The sequence below is a fragment of the Vicugna pacos genome, chromosome 23 (genome assembly GCF_048564905.1).
Source record: "Vicugna pacos chromosome 23, VicPac4, whole genome shotgun sequence".
Classification (NCBI taxonomy): Eukaryota; Metazoa; Chordata; class Mammalia; order Artiodactyla; family Camelidae; genus Vicugna; species Vicugna pacos.
Window position 1 is genome coordinate 18,277,857 of NC_133009.1, and position 17,031 is coordinate 18,294,887.

A 17,031-nucleotide genomic window follows, 5' to 3' on the forward strand; every position below is an offset into this window, starting at 1 on the left:
TGTAAAGCTATCTTGACTTGTCTTTTGCCCAGCTAGCCAAAAGATGGCCATATGAGACTGCACTGTACATGGCAGGTGAATAGTGTACTTTGAGAGTAATGTACAATTGGCCTCTGACTGTTGTTGGTCTTTGATCCGTGAGGCACTACATACAGCCAAGGAAGCAGCCCTGACCTAGTTGGGTGAGGCAAAGGGTTATCCTGCCAGTGGGACCATGGCATTTCTGGCAAGAGATTCCTCTTCTAACTGTTGGAGTTGGTGCCATGGCAGATTTTCCTGACTCAGAGTAAGTGTTGAGCCCTGGTCCAGCTGGTTAGATTATTTGTTGATTTTGATTATCTGCACCAATAAGCTCTTTCTCTGGCACAGATAATCAGGAGCAGGCAGTAACTTTCCGTATTTCTAACAAAAGTACTTTTTTGCTTTTTGAAATTAAAATAAAGTTTTATTCTGTTTTCACCAAAATAGTGCTTTATAGGGGGGAATTGCATTGAATTAAATCAAGAATTCTTTAGTCCTCAGTGAATACCATATATCCTTTGGCAGGTCATTTTTTTCTCTCCTTGTATCTTTGTTGCTCTGGAAAGATACAGAAAAATCAGTAGTAACAGTGATACTAGCTGTCTTATTCAACTAGGCACTCTGCTAAGTACTCATCATCTCATTTAATCTTCGTAGTAGTTTTAGGAGCTTGCTAGAGTTATCACTCCCATTGTAGACTGAAGAAACTGAGTAACAGTTGAGCGACTTGTCCAAGATCACAGAGCTGGAAAGTGCCGGAGCTGTGTCTGAAACCCTGACTTGTGCTGACTCTTGGACTGATGTTCTTTATCTCTGACTGGCTTTCATTGTAGCCTCTGACTTTTTATTACGTGAGATTAAGAAGGCAGCTACTATAAACTTAAAACCTAATTCTAATGTGTTGTTGTTGTTGGAGAGTGCTTATAAAAATGGTTGCACATTTTCTTTTGAAGACAATTTGGAACTTTATATATTTCCTCATTACCTGTAAGAAAAACACAGCTTTATAAATCTAGAATTCAAGACCTTTCATGAGTGGTCTAATCTGTCAGTCCGTGAGTTTGTCTGCCCTTACCTTCTTTCCCACTTTTCTTGCTCATGCTAGGATATCCCTAAACTGGCCTGGTAAAGCACAGATTTTCTCAAAGACTCATTTGTTGTTTTCTACATGCTTTATATTTTGATAGTCTTTGTGTGTATGTATGTCTCACTGACGCAACTGAATTGTTAACTCCTGAATGAAGAGATAGAAACTCTGAGTCCACCATAATGTTTAATGTTTCTTACATATAGCACTACATAAAAAAATTAATGAGGGAATTTTTGAAGTTTTAAAGTTAACATATAATTTCAATTCTATACTTCTTTGCTTTTTTGTTAATTTCATAAGTGTTTGCTAAAATTTAGTAGACTTTTCTATTATGTTTTTCATCTCTTTAATTATATTTAATTATGAGATGAAAAATATATTGATATGACTGTAACAGTTTAAAATATTTTAAACAAGCCATTTTCATTTAGTATTCTAATCTGAAAGATATAGAAAATCTACTCCAACTGAAAGCTGTATACTCATTATTACATAGGTCTTTTTAAATGAACAACTTAAAATAAATTGTCTTATAATATTGTTAGTAATGTACAATTTTGATGGGAATAAACTGAATATTTATAGTGTAATAAATGTAAAAAAATTATTTAGTTTATCTTGCCTGATGTGTTAAATATAGTTGGAAGTTATTCAGAATATTCAGTAATGACAGGAGGAAATTTGAAATGTGCTTAAATCCTAAGTGTAAAACTCTATTTAGACTTCATTTTGTTTTCCAAAAGGGGATTACATTTTTATGTATTAAAACTGCTTCTTGCTTCCTGCTGAATTTGAAAATTCTACCCTTTACTTTCCCCTTTTTTTGTTTTTCTTTTCTTAGTAGCCTGAATGTTTGTCTCTTCTGTTTTCTTCCTTAAGAAAATTATAGATGTTCTATAATAAATAACTATTTCTACTTTAACATGTAAATTGTTTAAAACTATGTTCTATATATAAAGTAATTTTGGATTGAAATATTTCAGTTTCAGTAAGAAAAGGATAATTTCATTCTGAGACCAAAGAATAAACTGTCATAAATTTCATGTATTTTGGATGTTTATATTTATTAATCTTTGAGGGCTTTTGTTGCCTTTTTAAAATGCAGCTTTAGTGTAATATTTTAGCTCAGAAATGTCATATATACAAAATGCTTGAAGGTTCTCATGCTTTATTTTTTCCCAAATAATGTTGTGCATCAATGATGCCTTTTTTTACACCTCACAAATTTTCTAAAAGATACCTTAAATTATTTTACCCTTTAATTTGGTTTTCAAGACATCAAAATGAAACCGTACATATATCTTTTAGAATAAAGAATACCATATTTGATGTAAATCACTGCATGTGTTCTTATCTAATCTTGTAAATGGAAATGTTATATTTTAACAGTAGTGGCTTTTTACATTAATATTATTTTCTAAAGGAACTGAGCGTTAGAATGAAAGTGCAGATTATCCATTTTGACTTCTCTCATCTAATCATTTCATTTTTTAAATTAGACTGCATCTTACGATCCAAAAAAACCTCACTAATGTGCATTTTTGGCTGTGCTAATTCCCTTTGTCATAAAATGGAAGCTAGCCTAAATTTTCTAATAATTTTTCATCACATTAAAATTCATGGCAAAAATAAAAATGAGATAATTTTGAATTCAAGTACATATATTTTATATGGATGCTTTTCCCCTCTTCTCCCTACCTAAGGAAATAGAGAAATTGAGATTAGAACTGAGTGAAAGCAAGCAGCACTGGGAACAGGAGCAGCTGAAGGCAGCCCGGGCCAGAGAGGAGTGCCTGCAACTGACAGCACTGCTGGGCGAATCCGAACACCAACTGCACCTCACCAGGTACTCCCTAATCCCATTATGCACCATAGTACCAATTTCATTCCACTGATTTTTGCCGCAGGCTTCCAAACAGTTGTTAGAGCTAAGTCTTAGTCATTCAGTTCACACACAGCTTTTAGGCATATTAAGAAAAGTGGAGATGTGGTAAGCAAAACAGCCAGACATGTGAATGATAAGTGTGGCAGAGAATTACTGATATATTAAAAAGTCTTTCGTCTACAATGCTCAAATATTTAGTTTCTCTATCAATATAAGCAAAATGACATATTTCTTCTACCACCACCACTACCTCTCCTTTTAATTCTATGTCTAGTAAAAATGTTGAACTAAAGTATCTGAGGAATATATTTAGGAAAATAATCAGATACTGTCAGTGGTGAAAGACACAAAGTAAAAAGCATTCTATGATGCAAATTGAGATGGAACTGATACAAAATAAGCAACCTGAGTCCTAAGAAGGTGTAAAATTTAGAGATGAAATTGATTGGCACTGTTCATGTTTAAACCATTACCATAACCACGCTTACACCATCGTGGTTTCAAATTGCCTTGTTTCCATCATGAGATACTGTGGTGTGATCATCATTGTCACAAAACTTTAGTAAACATACAGCTTAGCCCTAAATTACAATAAAGATATTTTAGGTAGTAAGCATTGGGTAATTTGCTATATTGAAAACACACACACATACACATAAACACACAGACACAGAGAAAAATGCAAACTGAGTTTGTAGATATTTCACGTTACCATATAAATGGTTTTTCTCCCTTTGAGTTTAGTACAATTTTTCAATTTTCGGATCAAGCCTTTGTTTAATTCTTGGAGTTTTTCAGATTTTAGAGAGAACTTTGTCTAAATACACAAGTAAGTTTATAATATTTGGTTTAGTTCATAAATTAGAAAAACACTGGTCTTCTATTCATAGTGATATGTTGAATTTAAACTATGAAAGGGGACTGATCCCTTTTACATTAAATATGACAATGTAATTCTGAGCACGGTACGGTAACAGATGGAGAAAAGCACCACTTGAACAGCCTGCATTTGGAGAAAAAAATATTCTAGAGGTTGGTGAACCTCCCAAAGTTTTGGGTTAGTGTTAAGATGCCTCTAGTTCTGTTACAATCAAACTTTGTTAAAAAAAACATTTTGTTATGATAATATTCCAAATGGTTTGCCAACTTCCCTTTTAAATAATGAAAGAAAAAGAGAAGAAAGAAGGAGAAAGAGAGAAAGGAAAAAAGCAAAGAAAGAAAATAAATCATTTATACATGTGATACCTAGAAAAATCCCAATAGAATAAACACTTTTATGAGAAAAAAAATTGCTTGATACTGCAGAATAATAACCATGCTTTTAATGCCCATTTAAAGTATTGTAGCACTGAGAATGTAATGTTAACCTAACTCCTGTGACTATTTAATCTTAGAAGTTTCGGAATTTAGCTTCATCATGATAGTTAGTAGTTTTTCTTCTCTTGTCAGACTTCTACTGAGAACCAATCATTTGTGTGCTGAGCACTTACTAACCCACAGAAATAGGACAGCTTTTACTGTCTCAGTGTGGCTGAGCTTCAGTAAATAAATATTAATGCTGGTTTGTCCCCTTTGCCGTTCTGTCTTATTCTGAGAGTTAATTTCTGAAGTCAGAGTCCATGGAGGGTTTTCCTGTGCAGTATCAATTTGTACTGTCTGACAAGATCAATTTCTTGAAAGTAGAGCATATGAAGATGCAGCAACTGCTGAAAATGGACTAGTGGTAACTAATTCCTTTGTTCTTAAGAAAGACGGCTTTGCTTGATTCCACAGAAAGCCTTTTCTGTTGAGCTTTATTTACAACAAGTCTACAAAAATTTAATCTAGCTTTACAGAAAAATAAAACTTAATTCCCTGTTTTCTAAGCGCAGTACTCTGTTGTGAGCATTTTATACTTAGTCTATGCTCATGTTTTATTAAATCTGCATTGATAAATATAAAGATGACAATGAAGAATGCAAGGAACTGTGTATATCTCTCTTTTGCACTGAAATTATGACTTGGTTGTTGGGCTAAATATTTCTGATATGTCATTTGGGGTTTTTTTTTAAAGAGTTTGCTTTCCCTCACCATTCTTTATTGATTCGTATACTCTAGAATGTGGCTGAGAATCTTTACGTCTTTCATTTCAGTGTAGACCAACTGAAATAAATAAATCCCACACAGGTAGTGCTTCATTTAGTCTTAATTTAAACATTTCAAATGGCATATTCTAAACAAAGTTTAAAATTAAATAGGAAAAAGATGTTATAAAGTAAGGATAAAATAAGGATTTCAAATCTTTCAGGGCAAAGAGCATTTTAAAACTGAAGTAGAAATCTGTAGGTTAATCTGAAAGAAAAATAGCCTATCACTTTTTTGGAATTTCCCTTTATTGTCTAATTGGACTTAAAACTGGAAAATAGAAATTCATCATTTTTTGAAGGACCCAGTTGGTAAATATAATGTTTGCTTATTCAACAGATGTTCATTGAGTCCCTCCTATCTTTTAAGTACACTGTTTGGTCCTGGACAGACAGGAAGAAAAACTCTGTTCCTACCCTTAAGTTGTTCACATTCTACTACGGAGCTAGATCTATCTATATGGTTATAATAGAGTGGTAACCGTGTAATGACAAATAAGGATTACTACAGGCACACATAGGAAGGGGATTTGGCTCGTTCTGCATTATAGGTGAAAGTGATAAGGAAAACTTTCTGGAGAAAGAGATGCTGGGTAGCTGTCTTGATTAATGAGCTCATGGATATGAGTTCTCACAGTGGAGAAAGGTAGGGTGAGTACCCCAGGTAGAGGGAACAATATACACAAAGACATAAAGATGGGAGAGAACATAAACTCGACAATCAGGTTAGGGGTTTGGCAGGAGATAAGCCTAGAACGAGGAGACGGACCAGAGGGAAGGCCTTGTGGGCCATATTCTGGAGTCTGGGCTCTTCTGAAAGTAATGGGTTACTCTTGATGTATTTTCATCAGGACTGCCAACATGATAAACTTTTCGTGTTGGGATGCTGACTCAGCGAGCAGTGTGGAGAGTGAACTTGGAGAGTTGATGTAGGAGAATATAAGTCCGGTTAGGACAGAGTCAGCAAATGTAGCCCATAGGCCAAATCTGGCCCATCACCTGTTTTGGATGGCCCATGAGCTAAGAACATGTTTATACTTTTAAATAGTTTGGGGAAAAAACAAAAGAAAAATAATATTTTATGACACATAAAAATTTTACATCCATAAATAAAATTTTATTGGACACAGCCATGATTTTCCTTGATGTATTATGTATAGCACTGCCATGGCAGAATTGAGCATGGTCGTCAAAGCCTAAAATATTTACTATCTGGTCCTTTACATAAAAAGTTTACAACCCCTCCGTCAGAAGGCTCTTTCACTCAAGCAAGAAGTCAGGAGAGCTTGAACTATGATAGGTTCAAATGTTTATTTAAAGAAAGTAATTGAAAGGCACTGTGAAAACAGATTGGTTGAGGAAGAGATGATTGGCAGGGACTCCAGTTAGAATATAAGCACAGTAGTCCTTGGCCGTGACTGTGCCAGTGAAGTGGAGAGGAAATGGCATGTCCAAGAGGCATTTAGGGAAGTGATGAGAGAGGCCAGAGTGAAAGGTGACTCGAAATTTTCCAGCTTGTGTTAACTGGGTGATCCACTAATTCAACTAGGGAACATAAAAAGGTGTAGCAGAGAAAAACGTGTTTTACTTTGGACCTCCAGTGGAGATGTCCATTGTAGGTCTAATGTGAGGATAAAGGTCATGACTAGCAGCTTAGATATGGATGCTTAGACGTAAAGATACTGTAGCCAAAGGAGTGGGTGAGAGCACAGTTGAAAGTACTGTGGAAGAAGCGCCAAGGAGACGGAAATGGGGCCGTCAGTGCCGAGGAGGAGAATAAAGAATGGCTCAAAGTTTGCTTTTGGTGAAGTACCAGTTATAATGATGCACTGTACTTGGGAGAGGGGGTGGGAGCCATTATCCTAGGATTGAAGAAACTTGAGTTTTGGTATCTTTTCCCAGGCGTTCACTGTGTTTGCAACTGTTGGCAAATTACTTGATTCTTTGCACCTGCATACTTACCTGTGAAATGAGGTTAGACATGATGATTTCTAGTTTTCCTTCTGGCTCTGATAATGATTCTAACAATGATTTAAGACAATGCGTCAGTAAGTTTCTATTTCTGGACATTAGGCATTTAGATTGCTTGCAGTATCCTTTGTTTAAGGTGTTTCCTTAGTTTGAAGTTCAGAGAGATTTAATAGAAATGTCCTTCATACCTGCCGTTTACGCTTAGGCTCTGCTGACATCTCATAAGGATTATGAAAATACTCTGTTCAAGTCCTTCCAATCTCCTTTGCCAGCTGCTGCCAAGTGGGTACTCAGAAGCACTGCCTTGACTCTGTGCGCTCCAAACCTTCCTTGGTGTGTATTATAGACAGTCCAGACCACCAACCTTTAAGGTTTCCTGACAGGCTCCCAACCCTCTGGTTTTATTTCATTGCTACCAACTTCATCTTCTCATGTGCTGATTTCCAGCATGTGATTTAAGCAGATGCAGCCCTCCTTCAGCTTTTGGACCTTTCTCCCCCTTTGCTGTTCTCTACATTTAGAATACCCCTTTCTTTGAGCTTCTCTAGCCCTGTTGTAGTCTTATCTCCTTTTCCAGATCTCCCTGAAATCCTAATTTTTCTGCTGTAGCCCTCCCTAATAACCCTTGCCAGAAGGGAGCATGTGTCCCTCTGAATCTTCCTTCCCACTTAGAGCCGAAGGCGCTTACTACTGCTGAATGAATTCCTCAAAACAGGAAAAATGAAAGCTGAAAAAAAATTATGTACCTGCTTATCTTCTTTTCTGGAATGTATTATTCTTCAAGTGAGAGGAGGGGTCTTATTAATATATATCTCAGAGCATCTAGCTCAGCCCTTTACAAAGAATTAGAGCTCAATAATATATTGGTTAATATATTACAAGTATATGACTATTTATTCAAAGCCCAGTATTTATATCTATATATAGATATATATATTCTCGGGTGTATCAGGGTTAAAAATATGAGATGGAGGTAAGACTGAAATTTTTGAGAATTAAGAATTTTCTGTGTCCATGTTGTATTACGTTATGATTTTGTAATTTTTTTTTATTATTAACTTTGTATGCACATATATGTTTAAGTATAGCAGAATCAAATGATAACCATTCTAACAATTCAGGTAGGACTGGTAAAGTGTACAATGCCTCTCACTTAAAGATACTCAGTTGAAAATCTCAGACACGCACACACACACACACACACACACAGAATTTTAAACTAGAGTTCTCTATAATTAAAAGATGGCTCCTCTGACAGTGCTTGAAACTAGTGCCTAATAAACATGACCATTAAGCAGACACAGCTTAGCATTCATAAAAACAAAAGCAAGGCTACTCCCTTCCTGGTTATATCTTTGCTGGTAGCAGTATTCAAAACAACTTCTTTCTTTTCCATAGCAAACTTTCAAGTACATTTTAAAATATCTGTTTGTGTATTTGTTCATGTAAATGCTCATGGAGCATTTCCTGCTGTAAGACACTGTGCTGGGGATGATGGGAAATATAAATGTAAAATAGCTTCAGATGCTGCCTTTTAGCAGCTTATAGGCTAGTGGGGAAGAGGAGAAAATAAAGAGTTGGTAATGTAAATGGTAAGATCCAGAAAGGAGATGACAGGTAAAGTATTACAGGGATAGAGGGACGGATAATTTCTTCCTGATCCTTGGTAGCATTTGGATATAGGAAAATGAAGATGAAGGAAATGTTGTGGGGAATTTCAGGGGAAAAATGGTCTTTGGGAAGTATGCATGTATACAAGAGTATAAGTTATACACATGTAAGTATCAGTCTCTGAGGTTAAGAATATATTCATCTCAGGATCTGCCTGGTACCACACTACGTGTAGTAGCTTTTTAAAAAAAAATAATAGCGATAGTAGCTAAAGGCAAGTGGCCATCATTTACTGAACTTCTACTGTGTTCTGGGAACTGAGCTGAGTGCTTTGCATTTAGCCCTCCCGATAGCTCTATGAGGTGCACACTATTATTTCCCTGTTTCACAGCTGATGCAATTAAGGCACAAAGAAATAAAATGATTCATCTAAGGCTACATAGCTGATATGTATTTGCAACCCACCAGTTTTCCTGCAAAGCCTGTACTGTTATCCATCAGTCTGTGATTCTGTGTGAATCAGTAGGGAAATGGATTAATGCAATTGTTCCCAGAAGACAACCAAGAAAACTAGTAACTTAAATTTATAGTAGAAATGTGTTAGCTGCTCCCTTATACACTGATACCTATCAGTGACTTGTAGTCTTGGCTTGCGCTTTTCCTGAGAAACAGTGTCCTTTGGCTCATCTGTGGCCTTAGTCATTTAATGTATCATAATTTAACCATCATTCTCCTTTACTTCTTTTTTACCCAAGAGGAAAGAGAGCCTTTTATAAAAGAGTGGAACATCCTTCACATATTTGTTTTTAACATGTCCAAACATCTTTAAAAAGCTGTTGGATTTAAATCTCACTCACAAGACTACCATTTCCATTTCCATACATGTGGGCAGGTTACCTTATGATATTGTGTATTAGAACAAACACTTCTGAATGTTTCTGTGACTGGTATTGATCACTTACTGAGCAAACACTTTTCTCCATGCCTATTGTACATGTATTGAAGCACATTCTTTTGAATCCTGTGTCTTTTTCTCAGATCTGATCTGGAGGGGAATTACTACAGGAAGTCTTGAATTTATTTTCCAGAAAATTTAGAAATTGAACTGCATGAAGTGCAAAGGAGAGGCCAACGTGCTATTGAACCTGCAGGCTCCAGCTTATAAGCAGGGCTACCTTTAAAATTTGTATTTCCCCTTTTACGTAAATAATGTTTTTAATGCTATGTACTTCAAGGAACTTCTCGGAGCAGGGATCTCAGGGAAGTCCATGAAATGGGTATTACGCGTTGACCTACTTTGTGATCCAGATGGAAAGATTTGACCTTATGACCTAGAGAGATAGTAACTTGAACTATAGTGTTTTGTTTTTTTTGCAAGTGAAAAAGAGGATAAGAAAGGAGTCATCAGGTTATCGCATTGTGACGGGTGCTTTGCTTGGGGAAGGGTGATTAGGGCTTCCATTCCAGAGCATTTAGCTTCCATATAATAATTATTGTTAAGTGCATTCTTGAATGAGTGGTGTGACCTTTGACCTCTCAGGTTATCAGCATGAGTCAGGAGTCTTTGGTTGAGGTAATAGAAACCCCAAAAGGGGGGGTTGATTAGTTTGATACCCAGACCATGTCAAACCCAGGTGCGGCTGGGCCTGGGAGTTTCTTGGGCCACGGACTCAGGGCAGCACCAGTGTGCTATCATTTTCTATTAATCGCAGGGCTGGACTTCTGTCTGAATGTTGGCTCATTCTTTCAGGTTCTTCCACACCATGGAGCCACACTCTTCAGTCTGAACTAAAGATGAATGAGATACCCTTGATTTCAAACTGTAAGAATGTGACTTCCTAGCTCCTCCACTTCCATTCAGAGCCGTCAGTTCAAATTCCAAAACTGAGTCACATGCACACACACCCTCTTTTGGGTGCTGTGGCTGGCAGCCTGGCAGAACCCCAAAAAGTAAGAGAGGAGAGTTACACTAAGGGAACACAAGGGGAGGTGTTCTTACTAGGGGAAGGGCGTCAGGGACCCTGGGTAAATAAAACAGCAGATGTCCCCTCTGTTGCCTCTATTGTCTTTTTAACAGTCCTTGAGATTTCCTTTGACTAAGGAAAGGTTTGAAGTGGAAAGAAGAGAAAGAAGGGAACATCCTCTGTTCATGGTGATTTGACAGTGATATTCTCTGTTGTCAGCGTAAGTCTGAGGAGGTCAGTTCTCCAGAGGGTTGCATTGTTGTTTTATTTAGGGAACTCTCAGAATATAGTGAGACCGGTAAAGGTAGCACAGCTGAGTGTCTAGCACGTGCCAAGCACTGTGCCTGCTTTCCTGCAGCAGTGCTGTGATGAGTGTGGTCCCCCATGGGCTGTACATTCCTAGTCCGCAGCAAGGTAAGTACAAAGATTGAGAGTGTTTGGAAACTTTGATATCAATTATAAATTGCCACAGTATCCAGTTACACGATCAGTGGCTTTTTTAAAAAATATCTTTAAAATTTTTTAATTTTTCTTGTAATTATTTTTTTCCATTTTACAAAGCTAACATTTTGAAAAAGATTATAAATTGTTTTTTAAAAAAGATATTTTATACAGAAAGTTTGAGATACCCTGCTTTCTCAGTCAAAACATATAGCCCAAGGAAGCTGAGTCTTAGAAAGGTGAAGCCTGCAGGTGCACAGCGAGGAGGAGGGAGGGGAGACTAGACGAGGCAGGGTTTGAACTGGGTCCATCAAACTCCAGGGCCTGTGCTCTGGAACTCATTTTCACAAATAAGCAGAAAAACATATTTCAGAGCTAATAGAAATACTTTTTGGATTGTAAATTCTCAGTTCACGAGCCAGGAAGCAGGCCTCTCTGTGTCGCCAGCACCAAGTTTGACAGCAGGCTGTTGGGCAGGATCTTTGTAAGTGCTGGATACACGCGTCTCTCCTCTCTGTTGTCAGTGAAAATTCAGAAGGAACTGTACTCCTCCAGGTGACAACCAGCTTAGGTCAAAAGACCAAGCTTTCAATATCTTTTCCTTTGAAGGGGATGGTGTAACATTGACATGTATTCTTGCTATTCCATAGTGAACTGAATCTTTTTATCCCCCAAATTATTGAAGAATTTTTAGCCTAAAGTTTCCATTTAAAAGTTAAGCTCATTTTTTTTTCTTGTACTCCTTTCCTGAATAAATTAAGCAGAAAATGTGTCAAAAATAATTTTAAATGGATATATGTGCAACCAACATCTTCAAGTCTTGAAATAGACGGCCTTGGTACTGTTTTAAATTGCGTCCTCTTTTCCTTCCCCCACTCAGTATCAGAGAGAACAGGCTGTCAGAGAGCCAGGAAGGAAAGGCATTTCATTTTGCTCTGGTGGACGCCACATTGCCTGAGCCCACTCTGCTCCACCTGTCTGACGGGCTAAGAACCCTGGTCTCGGTGTGGCCCCGGGGTGGGAGAGGTTAGAGGCAGAGGCTGCCAGAGAATGTGTCTCTGCAGGTTCTGCTTAACATTGCCTGGCTCGCTCCTCTCAGTCTGTGAAGCCCGAATGTGTGTGCAATGAAAATCCACGCTGGGGATGCACTCCTCTCCCTGACACACAGGCCCACAGCCGGGAGCATGGCGGTGGCGGCTGCCAGCTCATTTTCTGAAGAAGCCCAGAGGAAACCGAGAAAGTATTGCCCACACCACTTGCCTGACTCAACAACAATGAACATCAAGTTCAATGAAAATAGAAGGAGGAAAAAAGCAAGAGCAGAATTGTTATCCCAGTAGCTCTGAGTCTGAGTATTTTCTACAAGAAAGCTCTGCTTTCCACTATTAACTTAAGATAAAAGAAGTATTTAAAAAAATCAACTTAATGATGTTTCTTTTCTTCTGAATTGGATGTGTTGGTTAGGCCAATTATTAGGCACTACTTGCTTGTTATTTAATGTTTCCTTCATACCCACAGGTAGAGTCATTGGTTGATAAATCCTGGAATCAAAGCTCACTTTAAGGAAGAGGCATGTAGAAGACAGTCTCCTCGGTGCCCATCTTGGGCCATGTCTCGTGGGGATCCAGGCCCCAATTCTAGTAAACAAACTTTTATTGAGCTTCTACTCTGTTAGATGGGCTGAGGAGAGAAGACCGTTCCCTGAACTCAGGAATTGGGAGGGGACACCAAATGGGTCAGAAGATGTTTGGAAGCAGCCAGTAAAGCCAATGTCCAGCTGAGCAAAGACTGCTCCACCTTGGCTCTGTGTGGCCTTGCCCCACAAGCACAGGTCCCCTGCAGGTGCTGGCGAGCATCTCCTGGCCTGACCAAGCGGTGGGGAGGGTGGGGCGCAGGGAGAGTGTCAGAGGGTTTCCTGCAGGAAGAGTCCTGGTGTCTATGTGACTTATCCCTCTGACAGTTAGGTGTGTCTGCCTCCCAGAAGCCTGTCGCTGACCGGGGGGTTACCCCAAGAATCCACCCTGTGTTGAGGGAGTAATTATAAACATAGCTGTACCCACAAAAGAAGTATATAAAATAAAGTAACACAGCACTATTGGGATCTATGCACGAGGGAGGGGATGTTCAAGACCAGGCCTTGAAAGTGGGTTTTAGCAGTGTGTGAGATTTTCTGGTTTTCCAGAGGCAGATCTGAAGTGTGGTTCTGGCTGGGTATAGTCCTGTTTATGATTACCTTCTGTCACCTTGGGAGAAGCTCTCCTTCTGTGCTTTCTTTCCTACAGATTGTAACTGTGATTTTATGAGGATATATATGAGTATGAAAACCATTTGAACTCATTCAAATTTTTGTAAATCTGAGGTGTTGCTCATCTATACAGGGACTCTGGTGCTATTAATATGAATTCATGTAAAATAAATTAATAATCAGTCACAATGCATTGCTCAATCTGGAAAACATTAGGGCAACTGAGGTCTGATCAAATTACCCAAGTCCTTTTGGCAACATAGTGGGCTTGACAAATTAGAAGCATGAAGAGAGCAGGTTGTTAAATATAAGACTTCCTATTTCCTCGAATCTTAAATAGCTCTCTTTGTCTTCAGAGGAAAAACCATCTTGCCATTCCTGATATTAAATGTTTGTTAAACAAGATCCAGTGGAAGCAGCTCTCAACCTGGGGGCTCTTTAAGCTCTGCTTTGTTGCACTGATGGCGGTTCTCTGTTCTTAGCCTATTTCTGAAACAAGGCGCTTATTCAGAATCATTCACTATTGAATTAATCATCAATGTTTGGGTTGAGAAAAGATGATAATTATATTAAGGAACAATAAAGTTCATCTACAGTGAAAATAGAGCCCATGTCGGAACTATAGATGAACCCAAACTCAGATCCTGCACTCAGACTCATTTGCACAAAGAATTATCTGTTAAAAGTGGAAGAAAGAATGACAGCATGCGACAACTCATGTTAACTAATAAACTTTTTAGATGCTGTTTCATATGTTTGCTTTTCATTAAATTCAGGAATGGTAGCGACTATGTTGTGGTGATTCAGTCAACATTTATTCCTATCTGTTTTTCGTATACAAAGGCTTAGGGATGCCAGAAAATAAACTGTTAACGGAGAATTAACTTCTTTGGCATGCTTTCATACTTATCTTCCAAATTAAAGAAAATGAAATGGGCAGAAACAGAGTGTAGATTACCTCCTTTTTGTCAAAAATGGTGGGAATTCGAAAATTAATAATAAAAAAGGGAACAGATGCAGTAACATGCCAGAGGGAGATTAATGTGGAGAGTAAAATCTGTGAGCAACAAAACTGAAGCAAACTGAATCAGTGGGAGGTGGTTGTACAATCAAAATCAGGATAAAAGAGAAATTACAAACAACCCTGCACTTGTCAAAGTAGTAGTAATGAAATCCTGACTCTGCCAGCAGTGAGAACCTGTGTTAGCACTTTGGGGTAAGGATGGTAGCCGGGTGCCAGGTAGGAGGGCAGTGTTAGGTTGCTGGGCAGCAGCCATCTTGCGTGGAACAGATGGCACCGAAAGCTGGCCGGGGAGGGGCTCCTTGCAGAACTAATCAGACAGTAACGGATAGGGCAGCTGGGAAGACTGACCACAGAGAGGGAGTCTGCGGGGAAGCTGAGTGCCACGATGTTTGCAGTGGTGTGCCCATTGGTCTGAGATAAGACCTTGCAATGTCTTTCCCGTCTGCGGAAGAACTGAAACTTTTGTTCAAAAAGAAAAATTGAGTTGAATTGTTATCACAGTTGGGGGTGGGGTGGTATCAGGGCAGAGACGGCAAAAGGAACAATTGTCCATCTCGGAATTGTGTGAGTTTTCCATCCCAGTTTCCGCAGAACTTGGATTTTTGCTGTCTGTGTGGTTCTGCCGTCCTAATGTGTACAGTGTGGCACATGGAATGATCACTTTATATATTTTATGCATGAGAGAGTTTGCAGTATCAAGGCTCTAGTTAAAACTAGAGAAGACTTTCTGATACGATTTCTACCACATGTGTCTTTCACAAATGAAAACCAAAAACAACCGTACGATACATGCATTTGTGCTTAATAATTTCTCCTAAACCTGATTTAAGTCATATTTGATTCAGAGCTGCTTGCCCTTCTTTTTTTCCCCATGTAACTGTGGCTTGAACATCAAAATGTAAGCATAATTCAGAGTCTAAAACCTTAAAACAGAAATCAAATTAAGTCATTCTGAAAGAAATGAAAGAGAAAACTGACCTGGTAAATTTAATAACTTATTAAGGAGTCATGGTTTTTTAAATATAGAGTCAGGACATTCGGGCTAAAACTATGACTTTAACAAAGAAATCCAGATCGCTTACATCTGTTTTTGAACTGGGGTATTTCTTTTTTCACAGAAGGTTTGTAGCTTGGCTCAATTTATTCATTTTGAAGGGGGAGGGGGAAACATTACCAGGATTTGAAATAGGTGGTATAACATAGCCATATGCTATTTATGCAGCAGTTTCTGCAATAAATCTAATTTGGTGCTGTCAAAAAATTAGACTTATTTGATATCGCAGCACATTAGTAAATGATTGTGGCAGATTTAAAGTTGTCACTTAGTCTCTTCTTACTCTTCCCTGAATCTCGCAAATCCGTTTTTCCCCCTTGATCAACTCAATGAAAATGTCTCAGTTCTTTGTCCTGCAGTCCTGCAGAAATTTCCACATCTGAAAGAAGGTCTTGCCTTAAGGTAACTGAGGAAGGGGGTGGAAGGATGAAATCCTCTGTTGTTAAAAGACTTCATGCAGATAGAGGCAGAAAAATCACTAAGCTAAAGAAAAATCACAGTATTTTCATCATTTGCAATTCTTAGAAAAGCAGAACTGAGTCTCATTCAGAATGTAGATAAATTAAGGTCAACTCTTTATTAAGGCGTTCAAGTATTTTACCTTCCATCCTCCGTCCACAAGCTGTTTTAGGAAAACTGACGTTAAGGAACGTGAACGCCATCCGCTTCTGGTCTTCAGCCCGACCGAGCCCTCAGAGACGGCTTCCCTGTTCTCTGGTGCAACTGGAAACACTGCTTCGAGGCCTCTTTCTTTTTTCTGTGAAATCTGTGGGTCAGGTGTTGGTATCAAACTATCTAAAACTTTTCCCTAGTTTTTTTCTATTTAAAAGATAAAATAAGCATATTACACACTGGGCAAATTAATATTAACAGTATTCTCTGAATTCCTTAAATTAGTACATTGTAAAAGTAATCCGAGTATAATTTCCCTGTTGTTTTTCTTTCCTATTTCTGTTAGGAAAAAGTATGTCTGTGTGTATGCACATTCATGCATCTGCGTGTGATTATAAGTGATGTTAAACTGAGTGGTTTTTATTTGTGTATGTTCTTATTATACAAAACTTCCAAAGCAAGCCTGCTAGTGTATCTTCCAAACGCAGTTTGCTAAGAATGAAAAGTTCCTTCCCGGTAATTTAAGCAGCCTCTATTAAACTAGCGTTTTGCTAATACTTCTGTTTTTTTTTTATAGAGCAAATCAGACCATAGAAGTGATCAAATTACCAGTATTCTTTCCATCCTTTTCAGAAACAGGGATCCAGGTAACAAACTACCATCCAGCACAGATTACACGAAAGGGAAAAAAATACCCGAACAGTGGTAACAAACTTGCTGGGTAAATTAGATGTTATTTTTGCAATTTTCTCCACATAAAAAGAAGTTATTTAGAAATTATGTTTTAGGAAGATGAAAGAGAAAGCACCTCTTAGAATTCATATTTTGTGTTCAAAATCCATCTATTAAATTACATTCAATAAATTATATACATTTTATATATAAATTATATTACATAAGAGTGATTTATAAGATATAGAGTATTTTGGAGATTAGTAATAAAATTTGAAATTAGAACTAAAAAAGAATGTCTCTGCACTTGGATTTTAA

At 37.9% G+C, this 17,031-nt stretch overlaps 1 protein-coding gene across 18 annotated transcripts in view; it reads left to right on the plus strand.

The window, feature by feature from the left end:
* SDCCAG8 (SHH signaling and ciliogenesis regulator SDCCAG8) overlaps nt 1-17,031 on the plus strand; it is a 184,761-nt gene that overhangs the window by 77,024 nt on the left and 90,706 nt on the right. For 15 of the 18 annotated variants that reach the window (XR_012063534.1, XR_012063535.1, XR_012063533.1 and 12 more), the window contains exon 13: nt 2,815-2,957. Coding sequence is in view for 13 of the 18 variants with exons in the window: in XM_072948581.1 (XP_072804682.1) it covers nt 2,815-2,957 (143 nt within the window). In the remaining 5 variants the exon portion in view is untranslated. Of the gene's footprint in view, nt 1-2,814; nt 2,958-12,170; nt 12,528-16,618; nt 16,689-17,031 lie in introns of those variants that run through there. The other 3 variants (XM_072948582.1, XM_072948583.1, XM_072948584.1) reach the window with 2 other exon arrangements.